Raw genomic sequence first — 23,723 nt, 5'->3', positions numbered from 1 at the left:
GTTCAATGAAGTTTTTTATTATTTACAACTAAGTGTATTATTTATTCGTAACTTGGCTGAAAAATTGCATAAAAGCATTGCACAAAGCATAACTGAGGAAAGCACTCAAGGAGGACAGGTGAGGTCCCAGAGCACTGGAGAAGGGCAAACATGGTACCTATATTTAAACAGAGGAACAAGGAGGACCCAGGGAATTATAGACCAGTCACAACCGACTTTCCATACCTGGAACAAATGATTAAATAATCAATTTGTAAGTACCTAGAGGATAATAGGCTGATAAATAATAGCCAACATGGATTTTTCAAGAACAAATCATGCCAAACCAACCTAATTTCCTTCTTTTGACAGAGTTACTGACCTGGTGGATAGAGGGAAAGCAGATATGATTTATCTAGATTTTAGTAAAGCTTTTGACCCAGTCCCACATGACATTCTTGTAAACAAACTGGTGAAATATGGTCTAAATTAAATTACTATAAAGTGGGTACAAACCTGGTTGAAAAACCATACTCAAGGAGTATATATCAATAGTTCACTATAAAATTGTGAGGATGTACCTAGAGGGGTCACATGGGGATCTGTCCTGGGTCCAGTACTATTCAATATTTTAATTAATGACTTGGATAAGCATGTATACTTATAACATTTGCAGGTGAAACCAATTGGGAGGGGTTGCAAGCATGTTGGAGGACAGGGTTAGAATTCGAAAGGCCCTTGATCAATTGGAGAATTGGTCTGAAATCAACAAGATGAAATTCAATAGAGAGAAGTGCAAAGTGCTACACTTAAGAAAGAAAAATCAAATGCACATATACAAGATGGGAATAACTGGCTAGGTGCGGAGGGACCTGGGGGTTATAGTGGATCACAAATTGAATATATAGAACCAATTATGTGATGCGGTTGCAAAAAAGGCTAAGATCATTCTGGGTGGTTCCACATCAGTGATGATGAGATGTCAGAGCAACTGACTCCTGAAGAAGAGGCTGAGGAGACAGAGGCACTTAGCCAGCTGTGGCAGAATCACCCTCAGAATTCTAAGGCAGAAAAAGAATATAATCAGACCATGGCTCAGCAGCCCCTCTCACTGTGCTGTATGCAGGCTTTTCCAGACATACCAGGTAAGCATCCTGGACTTCTCCCAGAGCTGTTCTTTGTATGGCAGAAGCTGAGGGAGAAGGCAGATGCCACATTCCTCAGGATTTTGTAAACTAGTAGGTTGTGAATTTATTTTAGAATAATGTTGTTTGTCTGTTGCTAAATAAGACTGCAGGCCTGTGTGTTCCAGTAAATAGTATTGCTGTGCCCTTTACCACCTCAGGTTGCATGAAACAGCCTTGATTGCTTCACAGCTGTATATATTTTGAAACTTCCCTCCTTAGCTCTGGCTGAACTCAAACTTGTTAAATTCCTATCAAAGTTATGTGCATAGCACCTCACTTTCAAATTAATTCTTTCTTGAAAGCTAAATTTTAGAGACACACCTTAACCCTGCTTTCTGATGGCAGGGATGGGGAAAGAACCTTCCGATATTTAAAATAAAGGAAGAGAACTGGATATAACAGGGGTAGGCAATCTATGGCACGTTTGCCAAAGGCAGCACACGAGCTGATTTTTCAGTGGCACTCACACTGCCCAGGTCCTGGCCACTGCTCTGGGGGGCTCTGCATTTTAATTTAATTTTAAATGAAGCTTCTTAAACATTTTGAAACCTTATTTACTTTACATACAACAATAGTTTAGTTATATATTATAGACTTATAGAAAGAGACCTTCTAAAAAGATTAAAATATATTACTGGCACATGAAACCATAAATTAGAGTGAATAAATGAAGACTCGGCACACCACTTCTGAAAGGTTGCTGACTCCTGGGATATAACCTGATGGCTGTATAAGTACATGCAAAAGCAGAAGCTCTCTTCTCTCAGGCATTTAGGGTGAAGGACTGATGGGCTAAACCTATAATGGTTTTTGGAACCACCATGATTGTGTTAGATCTAGAAATTAATATGTTCTCTTCTATATCGGAAAGGAAAATGAAATGTTTTGGGCAGGTCTTTATTGAGGTTATGCATCCTAGGATGATCACTCTGAGTTTTGTGACAAGCATATAGAGCACTGCATTCAGAGGGTTAAAATGTAAAGGAAAGAATGAACAGTCTCTAAGTTCTGCCTCAGAGAAGTTGGTGGCCCCAGGTCGGGTGCGAGGAGACTGTATTTGGCTCTTGCATGTGTTTTGATAACTCTAGACAACAAAATGCCCAGGGATTTTGTTAACTCCTGCAACACATACAATCACCCATTTGCGCAGATAACTCCAGTTATTGTGGTCTCATCTTGATTTGTAAATGGCATAAGCAGATAGTTGGGCAAAGGAGCAGCTAGAGGTGTCTTTTTACACTAGGCAGGAAAGTTTTTCCAGAGGACTGAGCCTGAGATGTGGAGTTGCGAATGCCTGAGTTATCAGTGCTTGACTTCAGTTACCTAGTCCTCCAGAATTGGAGTCGCAGTCCATTAGAAATGCCTTAAATTTTAATTTGTAATGTTGCAGCCTGAAGAAGAGCTCTGTGCAGCTCGGAATCTTGCCTTTCACCAACAGAAGTTGGTCCAATAAGAGATTACCTCACTCATCTTGTCCCTTTAAATTTTAATTGGTGTCTAATTTGACATTGAGTTTAGAAAAGTCTCTTGGTTTTTCAATGGAGAGATGCATTTCCAGGGTCTGTCTGCCCAACAACAAATATCTGTTTGAGACAGTATTGTTCACAACGAGGCTAGGTGGCTTGTAGAATAGACACTGTACATCTAGCTAGCATGAGTACAAATAGCAGTGTAAATGATGAGACACTGCTTAGGTGAATAGAATACAGACACACCAGAACCTTAAGGTGTATATCCTGTGCAGTTCTGTATATGCCCAAGCAGTGCCTCCCATGTCTATGCTGCTCTTTTTAGCAATGTAGTATCTCACTGCCACCCTGCTGCCAGAACCTTTTCCAGCCACCATGAAAAGCTCCAACAGTGTGAAAGGCTTGGGTAGGGAGGAGGTAGAATAGAAGGGAAGGGTTCCAGCAGACTTTCCGTGCTTCCTCCCCTGCCAGAGCCTTTCACCACTATGTAGCTACACGCTGCTGCGTGGACACAGCCTACTTTTCACTGTAGCATATTACTGCATGTACCCTACACACTGTTGCAAGTGTAGACAAGGCCCTAGAGTATGAAACAGCTATGGGGATGTTTAAAAAAGTTTGTATATTCTTTAGACTCTTAGGCTATGTCTATATTACACAGCTTTTAGCGACATGGCTGTGTCACCACAGCCGTGCCGGTAAAAGTCACTCAGTGTAGCCACTGTTTGTCAGCTATCCTGCCGACAAAAGACTTCTACCCCGCAACGAGCGGCATTTGCGTTGTCGGCAGTAGAACGCTTCTGCCGACAATGTGCTGTTCATACTGGCATTTGTTGCAGCAAAGCTTTTGTCTTTCGGGGGTGGGGGGGTTAACACCTCTGAGAGACAAAAGTTTTGTCATTCAATTGCTGGTGTAGACATAGCCTTAGAGATCAGAGGATATAACTAAATGAACAGTACTACATATAGTAGCACTGCAGTCTTCTGTGACTCTGCATCTGTAAAAGTCTAGGCATTGTAAAGGTGTGCCACAGATACTCTTCTGGGGAAAGGGACAGGCCTTGTGATTCCAGGGGGCACATACAAACAAATATATCTCTTGCTGCTTGTCACAGAACAATGTGTTTCAAACATCTTCAGGCTTGCTCTAGATAGAATGGGAATACCTCTGAATTTCAAGCTGCTCTGGCTGAGAATTCTGTGGGGCACTGGGAGAGTATGGAACACTAGTGGAGGGTTTAGTGAGTTTTGTTTCTTCACACAAATGTGACTAGGTTTTTCAGAAGCATGAAATCCCAGCTGACACCAATTTTTTAAAAAAGGCTCCAGGGTGATCTCGTTAATTACAGGCCGGTAAGCCTAACTTCAGTACCAGGCAAACAGGTTGAAACTCTAGTAAAGAACAGAATGATCAGACGCATGGATGAACACAATTTGGTGGGGGAAGAGTCAACATGGTTTTTGTAAAGGGAAACCATGCCTCACCAATCTACTAGAATTCTTTAAGGGGGACAACAAGCATGTAGACAATAGTGATCCAGTGGATATAGTGTACTTAGACTTTCAGAAAGCCTTTGACAAGGTCACTCACTCTTAAGCAAAGTAAGCGGTCATAGGATAAGAGGGAAGGTCCTCTCATGGATCGGAAACTGTTTAAAAGATAGGAAACAAAGAGTTAGAATAAATGATGAGTTTTCAGAATGGAGAGAGGTAAATAGTGGTGTCCCCAGGGGTCAGTCCTAGGACCAATCCTATTCAACATATTAATAAATGACCTGGAAAAAGGAGTTGAGTGAGGTGGCAAAATTTGCAGATGATACAAAATTACTCAAGATAGTTAAGTCCTAGGCAGACTGTGAAGAGCTACAAAGGGGTCTCACAAAAATGGGTGACTGGCAACAAAAGGGCAGATGAAATTCAGTATTGATAAATGCAAAGTAATGCACTTTGGAAAACATAATCCCAACTGTGCATACAAAATGGTGGTGTCTAAAATCAAGAAAGATCTTGGAGTGATTATGGATAGTTCTCTGAACACATCTGCTCAATGTGCTGCAGCAGTCAAAAAAGTTAACAGAATGAGAGAGTCCAGCGGAGGGCAATGAAAATGATTAGGGGGCTGGGGCACATGACTTATGAAGAGAGGCTGAGGGAACAGGGGTTAGTCTGCAGAAGAGAAGAGTGAGGGGGGATTTGATAGCAGCCTTTAACTACCTGAAGGGGGGTTCCAAAAAGGATGGAGCTCGGCTGTTCTCAGTGGTGGCAGATGACAGAACAAGGAACAATGGTCTCAAGTTGCAGTGAGGGAGGTCTAAGTTGGATATTAGGAAACACTATTTCACTAGGAGGGTGGTGAAGCACTGGAATGGGTTACCTAGGGAGATAGTAGGATCTCCTTCCTTAGAGGTTTTTAAGGCCCGGCTTGACAGAGCCCTGGCTGGGATGATTTAGTTGGGGATTGGTCCTGCTTCGGGCAAGGGATTGGACTAGATGACCTCCTGAGGTCTCTTCCAACCCTAATATTCTATAACAGGAGTGTTATATGAAAGACACGGGACATAATTGTTCTGCTCTATTCAGCAGTGGTCAGTCTCAACTGGAGTACTATGTCCAGTTTTGCTACCACACTTTAAGAAAGGTGTGGACAAATTGGAGAGAATCCAGAGGCGAGCAACAAAAAATTATGAAAGGTTTAGAAAATCTGACCAATGAGGAAAGTTTAAAAAACTGGGCATGTTTAGTTTTGAGAAAAGACTGTGGGCTGACCAGATAGCCTTCAAATATGTTAAGGGCTACTATAAAGAAAACAGCAACCAATTGTTCTCCATGTCCACTGAAGATAGGACAATAAGTAATTGGCTTAATCTGCAGCAAGGGAGATTTAGGTTACATATTAGGAAAAGCTTTCTATCTACAAAGATAGTTAAGCTCTGGAATAGCGTACCAGGGGAGGCTGTGGAATCCCCATTATTGGAGGCTTTTAAGAACAAGTTATGCAAACACCTGTCAGAGATGGTCTAGGTCTACATGTTCCTGCCTCAGCGCAGGGGGGATGGACTACATGACTTCTCAAGGTCTCTTTCAGCCCTACATTTCTATGGTTCTATAATAAAATCCTTACATAAAGGTGTATATATTTTCACCACTAAATCCTAGCCTCAAAGCAGGAGCACAATGTATCTCTGACCCTATATCCCTGACCAGATGCAGCATTTAGCAGAGACTTTGCTGGCTGTTCATAATGTCCATAAGTGACGCTCTCGCCGTTGCTCTCAGATGTTGTACAAAACACAGCAAGCAGCTATCACACAAGGCAGATCGTGTTCAGCATCTCCCAACCTCCTCATGCAGCAGCTCCACTTTCTCTTCAGTCTTCCAAATGCACATTCCACTGACATCCTTCAGCTACTTACAATATATGTAAATAGCTCCCTGTCCAGGAAAAGCCTTCACAAGCCAGGGAAACAATGCTAAGCTAGGTCTCCCAGAAGGACAGTAGGAATCAAAAGGCCATTAGGTTCATTGCGGTCTTATGGGAGCAAAATTTCCACTTCTCAGTGCAGAAAATAAGCCTGAATTTCTAAAGATCCCAGAAACATGGACCTTTCCAGATCACTCCACATCAATATTGCTGAAACTTCCACTGTTATCAACCAGACCTTGTAGCACCATGCAAAAATACCTTTCTGTTGATGAATTCCAAGGCCTGTTGTAAGGGGCAAAGAATAGGCACTTGGATCTCATCATTGGCCTCCATACAGTTCAGGAACCCCAGCCACGCAAATCCATCAATATCCTTCTGTGCATTGCCAAGCTTTCTGACCGGGATTAGCAGAACACACCTCCATGACAACTTCCTCGATAGCTGACCTGCCAACACCAAACTGGTTAGCTACTGACCAGTAGTAATCAGGAATGGTGAGTTTCCAGACAGCAATGACCACACGCTTCTCCATACGGATGGGGAGCTTTCATATTGGTGTACCACCCCTGCAGCTCCAGCATGAGTGCTGCATAGATTTCAAGGAAAGTGGCCTTTGTCAGCCTGAACTTCTGCTGCCAATGCTTGTCATCCCGGTTGTACATCACTATCCTATTCCAACAATCAGTGCTAGTTGACCAAGCCCAGAAGGGGCAGTCTACTGAGTAAAGCCCTCCAGGAAAAATTCATGCAGAAGAAACTACTAGATTTTGTCTTCCTCATCCTATATCACTCTGGCACTGCCATAGCTATTTCCCAAGTCATCCAAAGCCATCTGGCTGCACAACCGCTATGTGTATTTATAACCATCAGGATAGTGGTGCTCAGCATTATTCCCTCCACACTGCCTGACAGCAGTTTGAAAATGGCACTGGCTTGCAAAAGCTAGATGAATTATGAGATGACAGGAGAGGAATTACAGGAATTTGTTTGTTTGACCTGTTCTGATAATTGGGTCTACAAATTTACCCTAACTGTGGGCTCAATGGTAATAAGTGAGTATAAGATCATAATGTGTCACAGTAACCTATAATAAAACTGTTATTGGGAACAGGTGCAAGAAAACCAGACTGAAAAACTGAATTAGTCCAAACAAAGAAGCCTACTCCTATAACCCAAGGACTGTGCTGAGATCATCCTTGGTAAACAAATTGTGGGTCTAGAAATTAATGAACTGGTGTGTTGGAAACTAGGCCTAATTGTAGACAAATGAATGAGGGGATGGACTGTACTGCCCACCACTCCCTTTTTGGGTCCTTAAAGAAAGAGACTTGAGGTGGGAGGGACAATAAGAACAGATGGAGAATACTGAAGGAAGCCTCACCATCTCCAGGGACCCCAGGCCTTTGTCATTCTACTCCTGAGAGATGTCCTGACTAGACGGGGCCAGAGAGGGACCCAGATGACATCGCCACCTCTATCAGCTCCAGCTGAACCCCAGACACCACTTGGCATGAAATGGGATTGGACTTTAACAAGAGTAACAACAACAGTTCCAGCCCAACACCCATGGGCGGTGGTTATAATACCCGCCACCAGACACCTGGGCTGCGATGGCCTCACCCCTTCTCCGAGGACCTCACTGCCTGCTGCTGCTGCCTGTGCCTGCCAGGTCTCCTCTACTACACTGCCACCGCTGGCGGTTCCTACTGCTCACTGTGTCCCTCCTCCTCGGGGACGGGGGAATGAGGAGGGATGCGGAGACCCAGCGGCAGGCAGGTGAGTGGCTTGGCCAGGGGAGGGCCTTCAAGGGCGGTGGAGCTGGTGGCATGGCCTGGCACTGGGAGGGCCAGTGGCTTGGTTGGAGGAGGTTCTCGGGGGGAGCAGCAGCTCGGCCTGGTGCTGGGGCTGGGCCAGCACTTGGGGGGATCGGTGGCTTGGCCTGATGGTTTGGCCCAGCACTGGTGCGGGGTGGGGGCAACTGACCTGGGGGGGCCGTTAGGGGCCGGGGTGGATGGGGGCTCAGCCTGGCTCTGGCGGGGGCGGGGGGGACAGACTGGCACTGGGGCCGGCCTAGCACTTGCTGGCAGCTTGGCCTGGCACTCCAGGTGGAGGTATCAGGGGGGCCACCAGCTGGGCCCGGTGTGGCTGGGGTGGGGGGGCAGGCTGGGGCTCCTCCAGTCACAGGGGGACCCCTTAGGGCTCCTCCTGTTTGGGGGGTGGGGTTTCAGGGCTCTGGAGTGTGTGCGTGGGGGGCCTTGGGCAGAAGGGCCAGGGCCAGCAGGTTAGTCTCCCCAAAGGGGGGGTTTCACCCACCGCCTATGTGAACAAGGCTAGTCCTGCAGTATTTCATGAGCTGCAAAACAGAGAGTGATGCCTGCCCTGCGGTCTGCCATTCAAGATTGCTGCTGGCATTCACAGAAGAATTTTAAAAATCCCCAGGCCTTTAAACAGAGGAGGGGTGTGTACCTGTGTACCTTCAGGGCAGCGGAGTTCAAACTGCTGACCAAAGTGGTCATGATGGGCATTGTGGGACACCTCCAGGAGGCCAATTAAGGCATACAACTTAGTGAGGTGCCTACATTGACACTGTGTCGCAAAAAGCTCTGTGCCGCTGGTCAAGGTGGTTTTATTATGTCGGCATAGCAGAGTAGTTACATTGGTAGGAGGAGCATTTCAGTGTGTACACCTCCACTGTTTTGTTGACAAAATTTGACTTGTTGACAAAACTTTGTAGTGTAGACAAGGCCTTAGTCTACCATGGAGGCAAACAGACAACAGAGGGAGCAAAGGGGCAGCACATTCAAAATGAGTTTGCTGCTTGGTACAGGTACATACAGAATTCACAGATCGTATAGTGGTCCTCAAGTTGTCACAATGTCGCCTTCATACATTCCAGTGTGCATGGCTGAACTACGTTAATGGTCTGACTCCTTAATTTGTCGAATTTAAATTTGAAGTTCCTGCTAATTTTTAATCAGGATTATTACTGAATATGAGCCATAGTCTTGGGTGGGGGTGGGTGGGCTTTTCTTGGGCATCAAGCAGCGTCAGCTTCAGCTCCAGCTCTTACACCTCAGCAGCTCCAGCCCCTCCACAGGTAGGGTCCATGGATGCCTGTAATGCAAAGACGCAAACACCAGCCAGCCGTTCTGCCACTGAAAAGCCACATTGTCCTTATTCCTGTAGCCAGGCTGTAATGCACTGGAGCCAACTGACCACCCTAATGTGCCACTCTCACAATTTTATTACATGTCTTGTGATTTTTGGTGTGTTTCTTTAAAGCCCCAGGTCCTCAAATCAAGAGATTGAATGAGACTCTGCTTTCAGTTAGAAAAGAAAAGAAGTATGTTTCAGTTATTGATGGCTACAGAGAATAGCTTGAAAACGTGAACAAGGGCAGCCTACCAGCTCAGCGCCCAGAAAGGCAACCAAAAAGAACCCAAATACATATATTTAAAACAAAAACACCTCGTGATTGTCTGAGCCTTTCATATCGGCTTCCACCAGCTTGAGCGGTTGAAAATGGCCAGAGGCCCCAGCAAAGCGCAGTCTTCCGACTCCCGCATCAGGTGAGCGGCGACCCCCGGCACGTGATGGCACCAGCAAGGTGAAGGCGAGAGGTTGGCAAGATCCGCCTCCTCTATCCCCCCCTAAGGCGAGGATTTCCCGTGCACTCCCAGCCCTGCGGGGCCAGAGGCAGCGCCCGCTCTGCAGGCCCGTGGATCCGGCCCGCGGCCAGCTCGCTTCAGCCTGGAAACAGCGCGCCACGCATCAGCCTGGGCGGCCAAGTTTCCCGGGCTACCCCCATCGCAGCTGGCGCCAGCCGGGATTCGAACCGGGCTCTCAGGACTAGCCCAGCCCCGCGACGATTAGAAGCCGGCACAGCCTCACCCCGCCCCTCCGCGGCCCCATTTCACGTGGGGAGCCAGGGCACCGTTCGGTTCAGCAGCTTCGGCGGCAGCTAGTGAGCATGCGCACTTGCGCAGATAGCTGGCACATGATCAGTCCCAGGGAGCGAGCCGGGTCTTTCCAACACTCTCACAGCCGGGCACGCCCATTTTCTGGCCCCTCCTCCTCCTCCTCCTCCCCCCACCCCTTCGGGAGTTTCTAGGATCCTGCCCTGTGTTGAGGCAGAAGCAGCAGCTCAGGCGGCGAATGATCCTCCCTCCCCCTCCCCCCGGTGGTAAGTACCATTGGGGTGGGGGGCGGGATCCGGGCTGTGCCCTCCTGCGCCCCGCTTTGTGCACCCTCGGTAATGACTGATTCCCATCCCCCCCACGGCTGCAGCGAATGGGCCGTTCCGCCTGCCTCCCGGTGAGCGGTGGGGCTGGCAGGGGAGGGACCCCTAGTATGGGGCAGGCTGGGCGTGCTGGCCCTCAGGCGGGACGGGCATGTGCTGACCGACCCTCACTTGTCCCCAGGGGAGCCTGGGCCAAGCAGGTCTCCTCCCACCGGCCGTTATACCCACCACAGTGCCCCTCCACCCAGCCTGGCGGGGACTCAGCGTGGAGGGAGCTTGCCAGGGTGGTGCCCGCGCCCCAACACGCCCCTCGCACCTCTAACCCCTGCCATGTGCCATGATGCAGCCCTCGCCGTGCATCATAACGCACCCCTTGCCATGTTTCACGCCTCACGGAGTGCCACAAAGCGCCCCGCTCACTGGGCACCATAACACACCCCTAGCACCTCTTGCTGTGCTCTGTAACGCCCCTCGCACCCTTCATTGGGTGCCACGATTTCCATGACGCCTGCTATGTTGGGGTGTCAAAGCGCTTGGCACACAGCAGCTTGGAAATCCTGCCATGGACCTAGGTATCAAATGCACTCCCCCACTCTCTTACTGCGATGATGGGGCTTATATTTTACACACCCGTTTAAAGCAAATCAGGAATTTTCACATCTGCAGCATGGAGACACAGTCAGTTCAAAACCACAGCAAAGTCTAGAAGATACTGACTCACTGTGATTACAAATGACAGAGAAATTAACCAGAACTGGAAGAGATCAGAAAAAAACAACTTTATCTTTTTGGTTTTCCCCCTCATTTGTTTGTTTTGTGCAACCAATAGCAGGTGGGGCAGAGACAGTTTCACTTTTGTTGATAATCAGTTTCATTTCTTCTTTCTGACTAGCAAGTGATGACGTTATCCTCATGCTCAGAGTGGAGTTCATAGGCATCCCTTTCCCGCAGGCTCTGAAATATGCCATTTAACAGTCCCACAACAACAGGGTGGTGCTGGTGTTTTGATGTCTACATAGCAGTATTTCAGAAATTTGAAGTAGTAAATAAATAGAGGATGTTGTGTTAATGTGACAACCAGAATCTTGGCCAACACACAGTATTGAACTGAGGAATTTCAGAGCAAACGGGATAGGTTTTTGGTCCTCTCCTTGCTAGAAGAGGGACCAGACTCAGGTACAGACTGGCTAGAGTAGCCAGGCGGGGATTAAACTACAGATGCTCCCTGGGTTACGCAAGATCCGATTTATGCAAATCCGCACTTATGGAAAAAGTTCTGTAAGCTAGAAATAGGAGGGTTTTTTTTCTTTTTTGTTTTTTTGCATAATGGTCCGAGCTATGTTTCTGATTTATGCAAAATTCGAGTTATGCAAGGCATTCTGGAACGGAACGCATCTGTAGTAGCAAAAGGGGAGAGTAAAAAGAGGAGAGATATGAGCTCTCAGCACAAAAATTTAGATGCCAAGAACAAAATTAATCAAAGAACCAAAGGACACAACAAGAAGAAATTCTTGAATTGCATATCCACCAATGCTAGGAGCCTGGGTAACAAATGAGGAATTGGAATTGATCATTTGTAAGCATAAATTCAGTTGGTACTACTGAAACTTGGTGGGATGAGTCGCATGATTGGAATGTTAAAATCAATGTTCATAATCCATTTTGGAAGGATTGTCATTCCCCTTCAGCCCACTCAATCTATATAAAAAATGGTATTACCTATTTCTGAGTCACTCTTAACTCAGAAGAAAGTGATGTCTTAACACATAATGCACAAGATGGGATATTGGTGTCTGCTAAAGACCACTAGGTCACAATAAGGAACAGGATGATCACCTCTTTACGCACCTATCTATAATGTGTAGGGGGGAAAATGCATGATCATGGGGTATCCTTAGAATTTCTGAACAGTATATATGACAATTTCATAACATAAAAAGTGCTGGAGCCTGTATGGGGGAATTCTTTATTAGACCTTGTCCTAACAATTAAAGAGGAACTATTCACAGAAGTAAAACTTAATGGTAGCTTAGGTACTAGTGAACATGACTTGATCACATTTATAATATACAAGCAGAATAAAGTCTAGACCAGTAATATATATACTTGGTGCTTTTATAAGGCCAGTTTCACAAAGCTAAAATAATTAGAAGTCAAATCAGTTGGGAGGAAGAATTTAATCAGAAAAATGTGAATGATAATTGGGAATCATTTAAGAACACCTTACTAGATGTCCAAAAAGCCACAATCCAACAACTGAGCAAGAAGGTTGTGCTGGTTAAAAAAACAACTTGGTTTAGAGGATAAGTGAAAGCAGCTATAACATAGATTAACAAATAAAAGATAGGGAAAGTTGATACTTATGAATATAAATCAGAAATTAGGAATTGTAGAAAATCAATATGGGAAGCAAAGGGACACAAGGAGAAATCTATGGCCAGCAAAGATAAGGACAATAACACGCATTTTTTAAAAATATATTAGGAACAAAAAGAATCCTGACAATGGTATTGGTCCATTACTAGATGGAAATAGTAGAGTTTTCGATAATAATGCATAAAAGGAAGAAGTGTCCAATAAATATTTTTGTTCTGTATTTGAGGGAAAAAACATGATATAGACTCATCAGATTGTGATAACACTCTTTCCACTAGTATCTCTGTAGAATGTTATATAGAGTTTGATATTTTAAAATCAGCATGTCTGAATAATCTGCATCCAAGAGTTTTAAAAGAGCTGACTGAGAAGCTCACTGGACTGTTAATGTTGATTTTCAATAAGATTTGGAGCACTGGGGAGGGTCCAGAAGACTGGCTTAAAGCTAATGTGACAATATTTTAAAAGGGTAAACAAGATATTATTAAATCGGTCAGCCTGACATCAATCTTGGGCAAGGTAATGGAGTGGCTGATACGGGACTTGATTAATAAAGAATTAAAGGAGAGTAACAAAATTAAATCAACATGGATATATGGAAAACAGATCCTGTCAAACTAACTTGCTACTGTATCTCTTTAGGATGAGATATAGTGTGGTTGATAAAGGTAATAGAGCTGACATAATACACTTAGACTTCTGTAAGGCTTTTGACTTGGCATCGCAACATTTTGATTAAAAAGCTATAATGATATAAAATTAACATGGCACACATTAAATGGATTAAAAACTGGGTAACTGATAGATCTCAAAATTATTTAATGGGAAATCAAGTGGGTGTGTTTCCAGTGGGGTCGTGCAGGGATCTGTTCTTGGTCCTATACTGTTTAACATTTTTACTGATGATCTGGAAGAAAATATAAAATAAAATTTGCAGTTGACACAAAAAATAGGGGATCGCTAAATAATGAATAGGACAGGTCACTGATTCAGAGTGATCTGGATCAGCGGTTCTCAGCTGGGGGTCTGTGGCCCCCTGGGTGTCCGTGAGCCCTTTCAGGGGGGCTGCAGGGCCCCGTGGCTGAAACCCCAAGCCCTAGCACTGAAGCTGGGAGTGGCACAGGGCTGAAGCTGCCCCCCCAAAGCCAGGAGTGGCGCAGGGCTGAAGCCGGTGCCCCCAGCCCCACAAAGCCGGGAGCGGCGCGGGGCTGACACTAGTGTAGCACAGTAGTTTGTGCTACTACGTCAGCACCCCCGCAATGCTGGCAAACCTGCCCCTCCCCCAAGCCAGGAGTAGCAGGGGTCTGAAGCTGGGAGCCCCAGTGCCCCCTCCGGCTGAAGCTGGGAGCCTCACTGGGAGCCCCGCCTGCCCACACACAGCCCCTAGCTATCCCCTCCCTTCACCCTGAGCTACACCCCTCACTTCGCACAGCCCCTAGCTACCCCCTCCCCGTACCCTGAGCTACACCCCTCACTTCGCACAGCCCCTAGCTACCCCCTCCCGCACTTCGCACAGCCCCTAGCTACCCCCTCCCCGTACCCTGAACTACTCCCCTCACTTCGCACAGCCCCTAGCTACCGCCTCCCCGCACCCTGAACTACTCCCCTCACTTCGCACAGCCCCTAGCTACCCCCTCCCTGCACCCTGAGTGGTTTTCAAAGTTTTTGAACTGAATCCCCCCTTTGAGTTATATTTTTTGGTTGTGCCCCCCGCCCCCCATAACCCAGATAGGCTGGGAGACCTCCTGATTGAGTCGGGGTGGGGGTGGTGCTCCCTCTCTGGACCCCACTGTGTGGAGATGGCTGGAGCCCTGTCAGCCCTTGCCCCCCCCCCAAAATAGAAGTAAAACTATGACAATGCCCAAGGTCCCCCCCTGCCCCTCCCCCCCCAGCAGGAACTTTTATAGCATGTTGACGGGGGGGCCTCAGCATGAAAAAGGTTGAGAACCCCTGATCTGGATCACTTGTTAAGCTGGGTGCAAGTAAACTGTGTTTTAATGTGGCTAAATGTTCCTCGATGTATACATTTACAAAGAACATAGGCCCTACTTACAGATTGGGGCACTCTATCCAGCACCTGTGCCCTCAGACCCTTCATTGGGACTGTGTGGATTGGAGATTCTTAACCCATGTATAGAGCAGCAAAGATAGTTCAGGCTGGAAACCCTTCAAAAGCCATACACAAGGGGAGCAGCAGCTGGAGTTCCCCTCCACAAGGTAGAGGAGAAACAGCCAGAGCCAAGAATTATCACTTGCCTCTACTGCAGGGGTAGGCATCCTATGGCGTTTGTGCCAAAGGTGGCACACAAGCTGATTTTCAGTGGCACTCACGCTGCCCAGGTCCTGGCCACTGGTCCGGGGGGCTCTGCATTTTAATTTAATTTTAAATGAAGCTCCTTAAACATTTTTAAAACCTTATATACTTTACATACAATAGCTTAGTTATATATTATAGACTTAAAGAAAGGGACCTTCTAAAAACGTTAAAATGTATTATCGGCACGCAAAACCTTAAATCAGAGTGAATAAATTAAGACTCGGCACAGCACTTCTGAAGGGTTGCCAACCCCTGCTCTAGTGCTTCCATTACATGTGTGTTCCTCCCATTCATGTACTCTGACACCAACTTCTGTACCTGCATGCACACTCCTGTTTGGGGTTTTTTGATAGTAACAGAAAAAAACATCAAAAATAGGAACAACTGGTTTAAAAAAGTAAAGAAGAAATATATTTGCAAAGGAACTTGGGGATAGTACAAAGCTGCTTTACTTCCTTTTGCTGAAATTGACCAATTTCAGTTTGATGATGTCCCTTAATGAATTGACCCTGACTGTACCTCTGTGAAGTATAATTATCACCGTTTTACACAGGGGGAACTGAAGCACAGAAAGGTTAAGCACAGAAAGGTTGGCCACTGTCGGTAGACAGATACTGGGCTAGATGGACCTTTGGTCTGACCTGGTACGGCCATTCTTATGTTCTTATGACATGCGCAAGTCTGTGTCAGAGCCAGGAAAAGAACCCAGATCTCCTGACTCCCAGTGCCAAGCATGAACAATTACGAGAAAGCCATCCTCATTATTATTCTGCAGTATCATTTTACATTATTGCAAAGTGCTTTTCAGTCTGTAGATTAGCAAATAATATTTAGCACTTATGTAGGAATTTTCATCTTCATAAGACTTAGCAAGGTGGAGGTAGTGCTGTTATTTACATAATGCCCAACAGTGTTCTGTGTACTCCAGAGATCTGTGAGAAGATGAACCCTCCCCAAAGATCTTACTGCAGCCTGAGGGCCGCAGGTTGCCCACCACTGCCTTATGGTCTAAGAGCTAGATCCTACAACTGGATCCACATAGGTAGACCCATGTACCCACACAGATCCAGTTCCAGGATCTAGCCCTAAACGAATAAAATACAGGAACAGGAGGGATACAGCACAAACCCTTTTCTCTCTTTTCCTGTTATCCCTTCTGTGTGGCATTTGTTTTTATCCAGGCCCTTTTGCATTTTTGACTGTGGTTATCCTTTGTGTGACTTCTCTTTGTATTTTAATCTCTGCCTAGTTCTCTTTTTAACCCTTTCCTACTTTTTATTAATTATTTGTATTAAGGTAGCGCCTAGAGTCCCCAGCTGAGATCAGGTCCCAGTGTGCAGACAGATAGTGAGAAACAGTCCCTATCCCAAAGAGCTTATAATCTAAATAGACAAGTCAGAAACAGGTGGGAGGGGAACCAGAGGCACAGAGGTGTGAAGTAACTTGCCCAAGGTCACGTAGCTGGTCAGTGGCAGAGCCAGGAATAGCCCCTCAGTGTCCTGATTCAGTCCAGTGCTCTATCGAGTGAACAGTGCTGCTTCTATTTTACAGATGGGAAGACTGAGCTTGCCCAAGGTTACAAATGGAATGTGAGTCAACAGTTGGGATTAGAATTTAGGAGTTCCTGGTTCTTGGTGCTGTATTTGACCATGCTGCCTCTCTCTCACTCATGTATTAAAAATAAACATTTAAAGCCCCACAGTCCTGGAGAAATTAAACAGGATTTTCTTTATCCTTACAGGTAATAGGCTCCAGCACTCTCTGATGTGACATCACCAGCAGAGAGCATCTTGAAACATCGCACCTAGTGGGAGCTGGCAGTTGCTGAGGCTCTGAGTGTTGGAGATTTGCATGACAACAGAAAAAGTGAAGTTTATATTTCTGGTGTGTTGAATGAATATCTTACCTGGGTCCTTGGGGATACTGGACACATTGTACTGAAAGAGTTTGAATTATGACTTTTATTTGCAGATGGCCTTAAAAAATTATTGCAGCTGCCAGATCAGAAAAATGAGATAATGTGGGAAGGCAAAAGAGGATGAGAAGGAAAACCTTGGAAGGATAAGGACAGAAAAGGAGAATAGAGATTCACTATAACAAGGCTAGGAGGTTAAAAAATGTCTGGTGTACAGAAAATGGGTATTGGCCAGGGTGGTGCTGGCCTTGCCAATGTTTTAGTGGCAGTGGTTGCAGACCTCTAACTTCCATCTGTTATTGAGGAACAATCTAATTTCACCTTCCTGTCTTTTCCTTTCCACTTTTTACTTGCAAATCTTTTCTATAATCCCATTATGTTAAAGAAACAACATTCCCTCCTTCTTTCCTGTGAACTCAGGGAGGATATTTGTGGGAGTTGGCAGTACTACTTTGCTTATTTAAACTGTGACAGATACTTTAATGCAGCTGCAGTTAGATGTGTGAAAGAACAAGCTTGAGGTGCTGATGGCAGCAGACTAATATCTTCTGAACTAAAGGTGCTACACATCATATGAAGTGACTCACAAGCCCATGCAAGGTTGTTGGTATCTGCATGAAATGTTCTTCACTGAGCCATGTATTGCTGAGCAAGTTTGGAAGTTTTCATATTGATCCCTGCCCCCACCAGTGGCTTTCCAAGAAAAATCCTAGTTCTCATTCCTCCAATCCCAATTGCTAGAGCCCCTAGCAGCTAACTTCTATTCTGTTTTTATCTCAGCAAGTCAAGTTTTATTCATGCCAGTCAATCACTGCTAGAGTGGTTGGGCACAAAGTCTACTGGGATGCAAGTGGAATAGAAGCTAGATCTGGAAATGCTGTGGGCCCTCACCAGCTACACTCTCCGTATTCCTCCCAGCTGGTATAGGGTGGTTGCTTTAACAGTTTTATGTTTTGTTCAACAGTCTCTCTCCAGGTGACTTCCAGATAATGGAGAAGATGGTGAAAAGGAAGTGTGCATTTTGTCCAGCAGATGAAGAGTGTGCTATAATGTACATTGCAGAAAAGCAAAATCTTGCAGTTCATCAAGATTGTTTGGTGAGAGTTTTTCTTAACATATGAATAATATTAAAGGAATCAAGAAGGACCAAAAGGAAAAATTTCAAAGACAATATGGACATTGTACATAATTGTCTACTCTAGAACAGTGGTTCTTAACCGGGGGTATGTTTACGCCAGCGGTACGCAGAGGTCTTCAGGGGGTACATCAACTCATCTAGATCAGGGGTGGGCAAACTTTTTGGCCTGAAGGCCACATCTGGGTGGGGAAATTGCATGCAGGGCCATGAATGTAGGGCTGGGGCAGGGGATTGGGGTGCAGGAGGGAGTGTGGGGTGTGGGAGGGGGTGCAGTGTGCAGGAAGGAGCTCAGGGCAGGGGGTTGGAGTGCGGGGTGCAGGAGGGGTTCAAGGTGCGGGCTCCAGCCTGGCACTGCTTACCTGGAGCAGCTCCAGGGTGGCAGCAGCATGCAGTAGGGCTAATGCAGGCTCCCTGCCTGCCTTGGCCCCATGCCGCTCCCAAAAGTGGCCAGCACCACATCCCTGTGGCCCCTGGGGGAGGAAGGAGGAGAGGGCTCTGCTCACTGCCCTCGCCTGCGGGTACCTCCCCCGAAGCTCCCATTGGCCGTGGTTCCCCATTCCCAGCCAATGGGAGTTGCAGGGAGCGGTGCCTGCAGGCGAGGGCAGGATGTGGAGCCCTCTGCCCTCCCTTCCCCCAGGGGCTGCAGGGACATTGTGCCAGCTGCTTCCGGGAGTGGCACGGGACCCACGGCACCATGGGGGTGGCAATCCTGTTAGCCGGATCTAAAGCCCTGATGGGCCGGATCTGGCCCTCGGGCCATAGTTTGCCCACCCCTGATCTAAATATTTGCCTAGTTTTACAACAGGATGCATAAAAAGTGCTAGTGAAGTCAGTGCAAACTACAATTTCATACAGTGACTTGTTTATACTGCTCTATATGTTATATACTGAAATGTATTTCATTTGTATTCCGATGGATTTACTTTATAATTATATGGTAAAAATGAGAAAGTCAGCAGTTTTCAGTAACAGTGCGCTGTGACACTACGTCTGAATTTGTAAGCAAGTAGTTTTTAAGTGAGGTGGAACTTTGGGGTACACAAGACAAATCAGACTCCTGAAAGGGGTACAGTAGTCTGGAAAGGTTGAGAGCCAGGGCTCTAGAAGAAAAGAGAACTCTTTCCTTCTCTGTTTCAGAAGGCAGGGAATGATCTACAATTTCATGGTCTTCTGGAGCTCCAATGATTAGAGCTTCAGACAGTTATATTTTTTACTTGTCCAAATGGTTGGCACATTGAGGTAGAGGGGAATAAGAAGAGTAATGCAGGAGTCGGGATGGAATGTAGAAAGAGTAATAACTAGCCCAATTCATCATTCCCTTTGCTCTTTCTATAGTCACTTTACACCAGCGCAAAGTGACTTTAAAGTGTTGCTAAATCAGAATAGTAGCATTTTACATCCAATTTTCAATGGTAACTAGCATATAAGTTACAGTACAGGACAATGCTAATAGGGGGGGGGGGTAGGGGTAGGGATAAAAAAAAAAAAGGGAAAAAATATCTGTTTTGTCACTTAAAAGAAAACCCTGGCTGTCAAAGGATTTCAGAGTTCAAGACAAGTTCAATGTTTTGGTTAGCCATTGTTAAATTAAATAGAAAAGAAAGAAAGTATAAGGTAATTAAGAATTCAAAAATGAACTTGTTTCAACTCACAACAAAAAACTTTTGACGTCTTTTGATTTTGAAAATGATGGCAGAGTCTTTCAGTCCCTGGCCCGATCCTGGAACAACGTATGCGTGTGCTAAATTTGATATAGTGTGAGTAGTCTCAACTGAAGTAATTGAATCAGACTCCTTACAGTGCAAGAAGGTAAACATGTCCCCAGTCTTTGCAGGATCAAGGCCATAATTTGCATGATCAAAGTGGCAAGATGGCAGCTTCTTGCGTGTGTCTTAAATATAAGAAATAATTAAGTGTGGTTTTAATTTAAGAATTGGCTATGAAATAATGTCCTTGTGAGGTTCTAGGTTTATTGTGGTTCTAGAACAAATTTACTCAGTTTGCAAATAAAATCTGTCTTCTATCTGCTAGCCCTGTACTCTTACCCTTGGATATTTCCTCCTTGCACATCAGCACCAGTAATAAAGATTCTGGACATCATATTCTGCCCTCAGCTAGGCGTAACTAAGGGCAGAATTTGGCTCCGCCACTGGAACTTAGTAAACTAACCTGTATACTTTTATGAGAGCCCTCTTCCTAAATTTCTTTGTTCTGCTGTAGTATCAGGAGAAAAGTAACATGAAAAAATTGTCATTAAATATGCAGGTATGTTTTTAAACTCACAGAGAACAGATCTTTTAAGTTAAAAGGGGCCATCTTTGCAGTCACTTTCCTTGCTATAACCACACCTATACCTTGATATTTTAGTGTGTAGGATACCTATTACATTAAACTGGGGCTTTTCTTTTTTTGATATCATACGTCACAAATCCTTTGCTCCACTTCTATTTTTTCCCCTTATAGATCAGCTTTCTATTGTTCTTGCTACAGTGTGTTTATATCTTTATTAATTTTATTACTTTTATTTTTCATTTTACAGTGTTACATGTTTCAAACAAACATTCAGATTCTTGAAAGCAAACCAGTGTTGGTTTAACAACATTGTTACAGCTTTACTAGTCTGTCTGAACCCATAGTAACATGTGCTAAGTGGTTTCTTATCTCTAAGTTTATGTTCTTATTCCTTTAGCTGACCAAGCTTTGTGTCTTCTTGTAAATTTATCATGTATTTTAAGTAACAATTTTGGTGCTGCTGGGTTTTGTTTAAGTATGATCATTTGTTTTCTTATAATCAAATGTAGTTATTAATTAATTATCCCTTCTAATTTGTTGTCATAGTCCAGTACATCAGCAGGTATTCATGCATACATTTCTGCTGTATTTTTCCAACCACTGTTCAATCTATTTAAGTTGCTTCTCCAACAATTCACTGCCAGTCTTTGCCTGGTATCATCACATTGCCAGTGTTAATTCTGTTGTCACTTCCAACTGAGTCCCTCCCGAAAGATCCTGAGCTCTGTCAAACCTGCTGGGCTAACTGGCAAAAGAGGACATGGATAGGATGATGGCCTCCTTGATGAGCCCTGTAAAAATGCCATGTTCCCTTCATGCGAAACCTCCTTGAACAGTTGGTGGAGTCTAGAATCACTGGTCCTGTCTTGTAGGAGGGTGGAAAAGCTAAGCAGTGCTCCCCCACTCAATGTGGGACAGTGTTGGTTAAAAACAAAGAAATAAAAATTTGCCCCTTTAGCGGGTTTTGTGGGGTGAATAAAAATGCAGATTTTTTTTAAAGTGCACAGTTCTCACGTCTGACACTGAACTAAAGCCCCGTCTACTTTCTATCATTCCTTATTGATACACATCAGAGTGTCTCACTGGCTGAGTCACTCTGTTAATTACTGCTGTCTTTTGTTTTGTTTGTAGTTATATTCCTCAGGATTTGTAGAATCTGAAGAGCATAACCCAGAGAATCAGGATACAAGGTTTGATGTGGCCTCAGTTCAGAGTGAAATCAGGAGAGGAAAGCGGCTGGTAAGGCAGCTTCTTTCAAATATTTTCTTGTTTATAATTTATAGTAAGAACGGCAGCATGTTAGATCGTGAAGTCTGTTTGTGACATTTTTATGACCTTGTGACATAGAAGCTTGAATAAAATGCATACAAGAACCCAGTCATTCTGACTTACCAAAGATCAGAGTAATTAAAGATCAGAAACATTAGTCTGATTCTGCACTTAGTGGAACCTAAAGTGTATAGCCACTTTTGTCTGGCAGTAGAAGTTAAGGCTGTTTTGGTTCCTTTCTAAGAAAAGGCACTTTTTGGCATAGGGCAGATTTTGGGTCCTGCTAAGCTTACACATGAGTAACGTCCTGATTTGTGGGAACTAGAAAAGGAAATGATTTCTTATTAAATGAGAGCTAAGTTTCTAGTCCTTTTGCTTTTGAAGTCACTTTTGAAAGTGGAGCTTGGTCATTTTTGAAAATTGTTCCCAACATCTCCTATACTTGTAAACTGAGCAAATTTAATGTGAACTATTTACAGATGTAAAGTCCAACACTGTCACTATCATTGAGTTACTTCTAAGAATATTAACTGATTTTAATATAATTGTGTAAGAGCAGAGAGAATAATAGAAAGTTGGTTGAAAAAATGAGCTGAGTTGGGTTTGGAGGAGTGAGTTTACATGATGAACAGGAAGAGAGAGGCTGAGAGTTAAAGATTTAAGCACGTTCAGTGATGAAGCTATTTACTCTCAAGTATAAGATTTTAGTTACTAATTATAAAATGTCTATATCTGCTAACAACTCAACTCTGCTATAGATGTGCAACTTCTGTCGCAAGAAAGGAGCCACTGTGGGATGTGAGATAAAAACCTGCCGGAGGAGTTATCACTACTTTTGTGCACTGTGTGATGATGCAGCATTAGAAACTGATGGAGGGCAAGGAATTTACCGGTATTTAACAAACTATTTTCTAATTTTTTGTAGGTTGTGGTGGCATTCTCAAAAAAGAGGTTAATTTTTTTTTAAATGCAGAAAACATTGATGTGTATGTCCCCCTAAAAGGTCCTTTGCAACCCAGCCATGTTTGAAACTCTGTGTGTTTGGGAGCAGTAGAAAAAATGTTTCTATCTAGCACTGCAATGGAAAAAAACTCCATTTAATGACAGGAATGTATAGATGGTTCCACTCACTGCAGTAGCGTACACTGGTGTCAGGTGGTGGTGCTGCAGGAGTCATTGTCTCTAACACCATTGACCATAACATCTTTGGCCCCGTTGATGTTTTGTCTCTATTTGTCTTCCACAGCCCAGCCTTCCGGACAGGTCATATTTAAGTTCTGTCTCCATCTAGGGCAGGGGTAGGCAACCTATGGCATGGGTGCCGAAGGCGGCACGCGAGCTGATTTTCAGTGGCACTCACACTGCCCAGGTCCTGGCCACCAGTCCAGGGGGCTCTGCATTTTAATTTAATTTTAAATGAAGCTTCTTAAACATTTTAAAAGCCTTATTTACTTTACATACAACAATAGTTTATTTATATATTGTAAACTTCTAGAAAGAGACCTTCTTAAACCTTAAAATGTATTACCGGCACGCGAAACCTTAAATTAGAGTGACTAAATGAAGACTCGGCACACCACGTCTGAAAGGTTGCCAACCCCTGATACAGGGTAACAAAAGTCCAGCTAAAGAATGCAAATAAACCTCCAGACAAATTATCTTTCTGCCCCTTCACACTACGTTGAAGTTTCCTGCTCTGCACCCCTTACTCCTGAGCACTGCAGAATTCCTTCTTTGCACCTTAGGCTGAGCACTGCCTCCCAGGGCTTATTCTCTGGAGGCCCTTCTTAGCAGGTTTCCCCACTGCCTTCCCTCTCCAGGGACTCTGGCAGCTTCTCTCAGGGACCTCCCTGCTTCTTACAGGCCCTATCTCAAGACCTCCCACGGGAGCTAACCAGCTCCCTGGGGTTCTCTCCAGCCTGCCTCCACAAGGCCCTTCCCAGAAAGAGAAAATTCCCCCTGCTTCTCTTTCCTGGATCTTCACCCTTTAAAGGGCCAGCCACCCTGTGACAATAGCCATGAATCTGACAGAATCCCGAAAGACTGTGGAGCTAAAATTGAGACGCAGTTTTCATTAGCCATCTGGTCAGTAAAGACAAAATTTTCTGCCCCAAAAG

The 23,723-nt window shown here is 44.8% G+C and overlaps 1 protein-coding gene across 1 annotated transcript in view; it reads left to right on the top strand.

Annotated features, from left to right (window-relative positions):
* Window positions 1-23,723, top strand: part of LOC120403759 (histone-lysine N-methyltransferase SETDB2-like) — an 88,208-nt gene that overhangs the window by 37,351 nt on the left and 27,134 nt on the right. Inside the window, exons 15-17 of the mRNA XM_039535404.1 lie at window positions 17,872-18,004; window positions 21,469-21,576; window positions 22,365-22,498. Of these exons, the coding sequence (XP_039391338.1) occupies window positions 17,872-18,004; window positions 21,469-21,576; window positions 22,365-22,498 (375 nt within the window). The remainder of the gene's footprint in view (window positions 1-17,871; window positions 18,005-21,468; window positions 21,577-22,364; window positions 22,499-23,723) is intronic.

The sequence above is a fragment of the Mauremys reevesii genome, linkage group 1 (genome assembly GCF_016161935.1).
Source record: "Mauremys reevesii isolate NIE-2019 linkage group 1, ASM1616193v1, whole genome shotgun sequence".
In the NCBI taxonomy this organism is placed as follows: domain Eukaryota; kingdom Metazoa; phylum Chordata; order Testudines; family Geoemydidae; genus Mauremys; species Mauremys reevesii.
The sequence above is the reverse complement of the archived record's forward strand: the minus strand, read 5'-3'. Positions and strand labels throughout refer to the sequence as shown.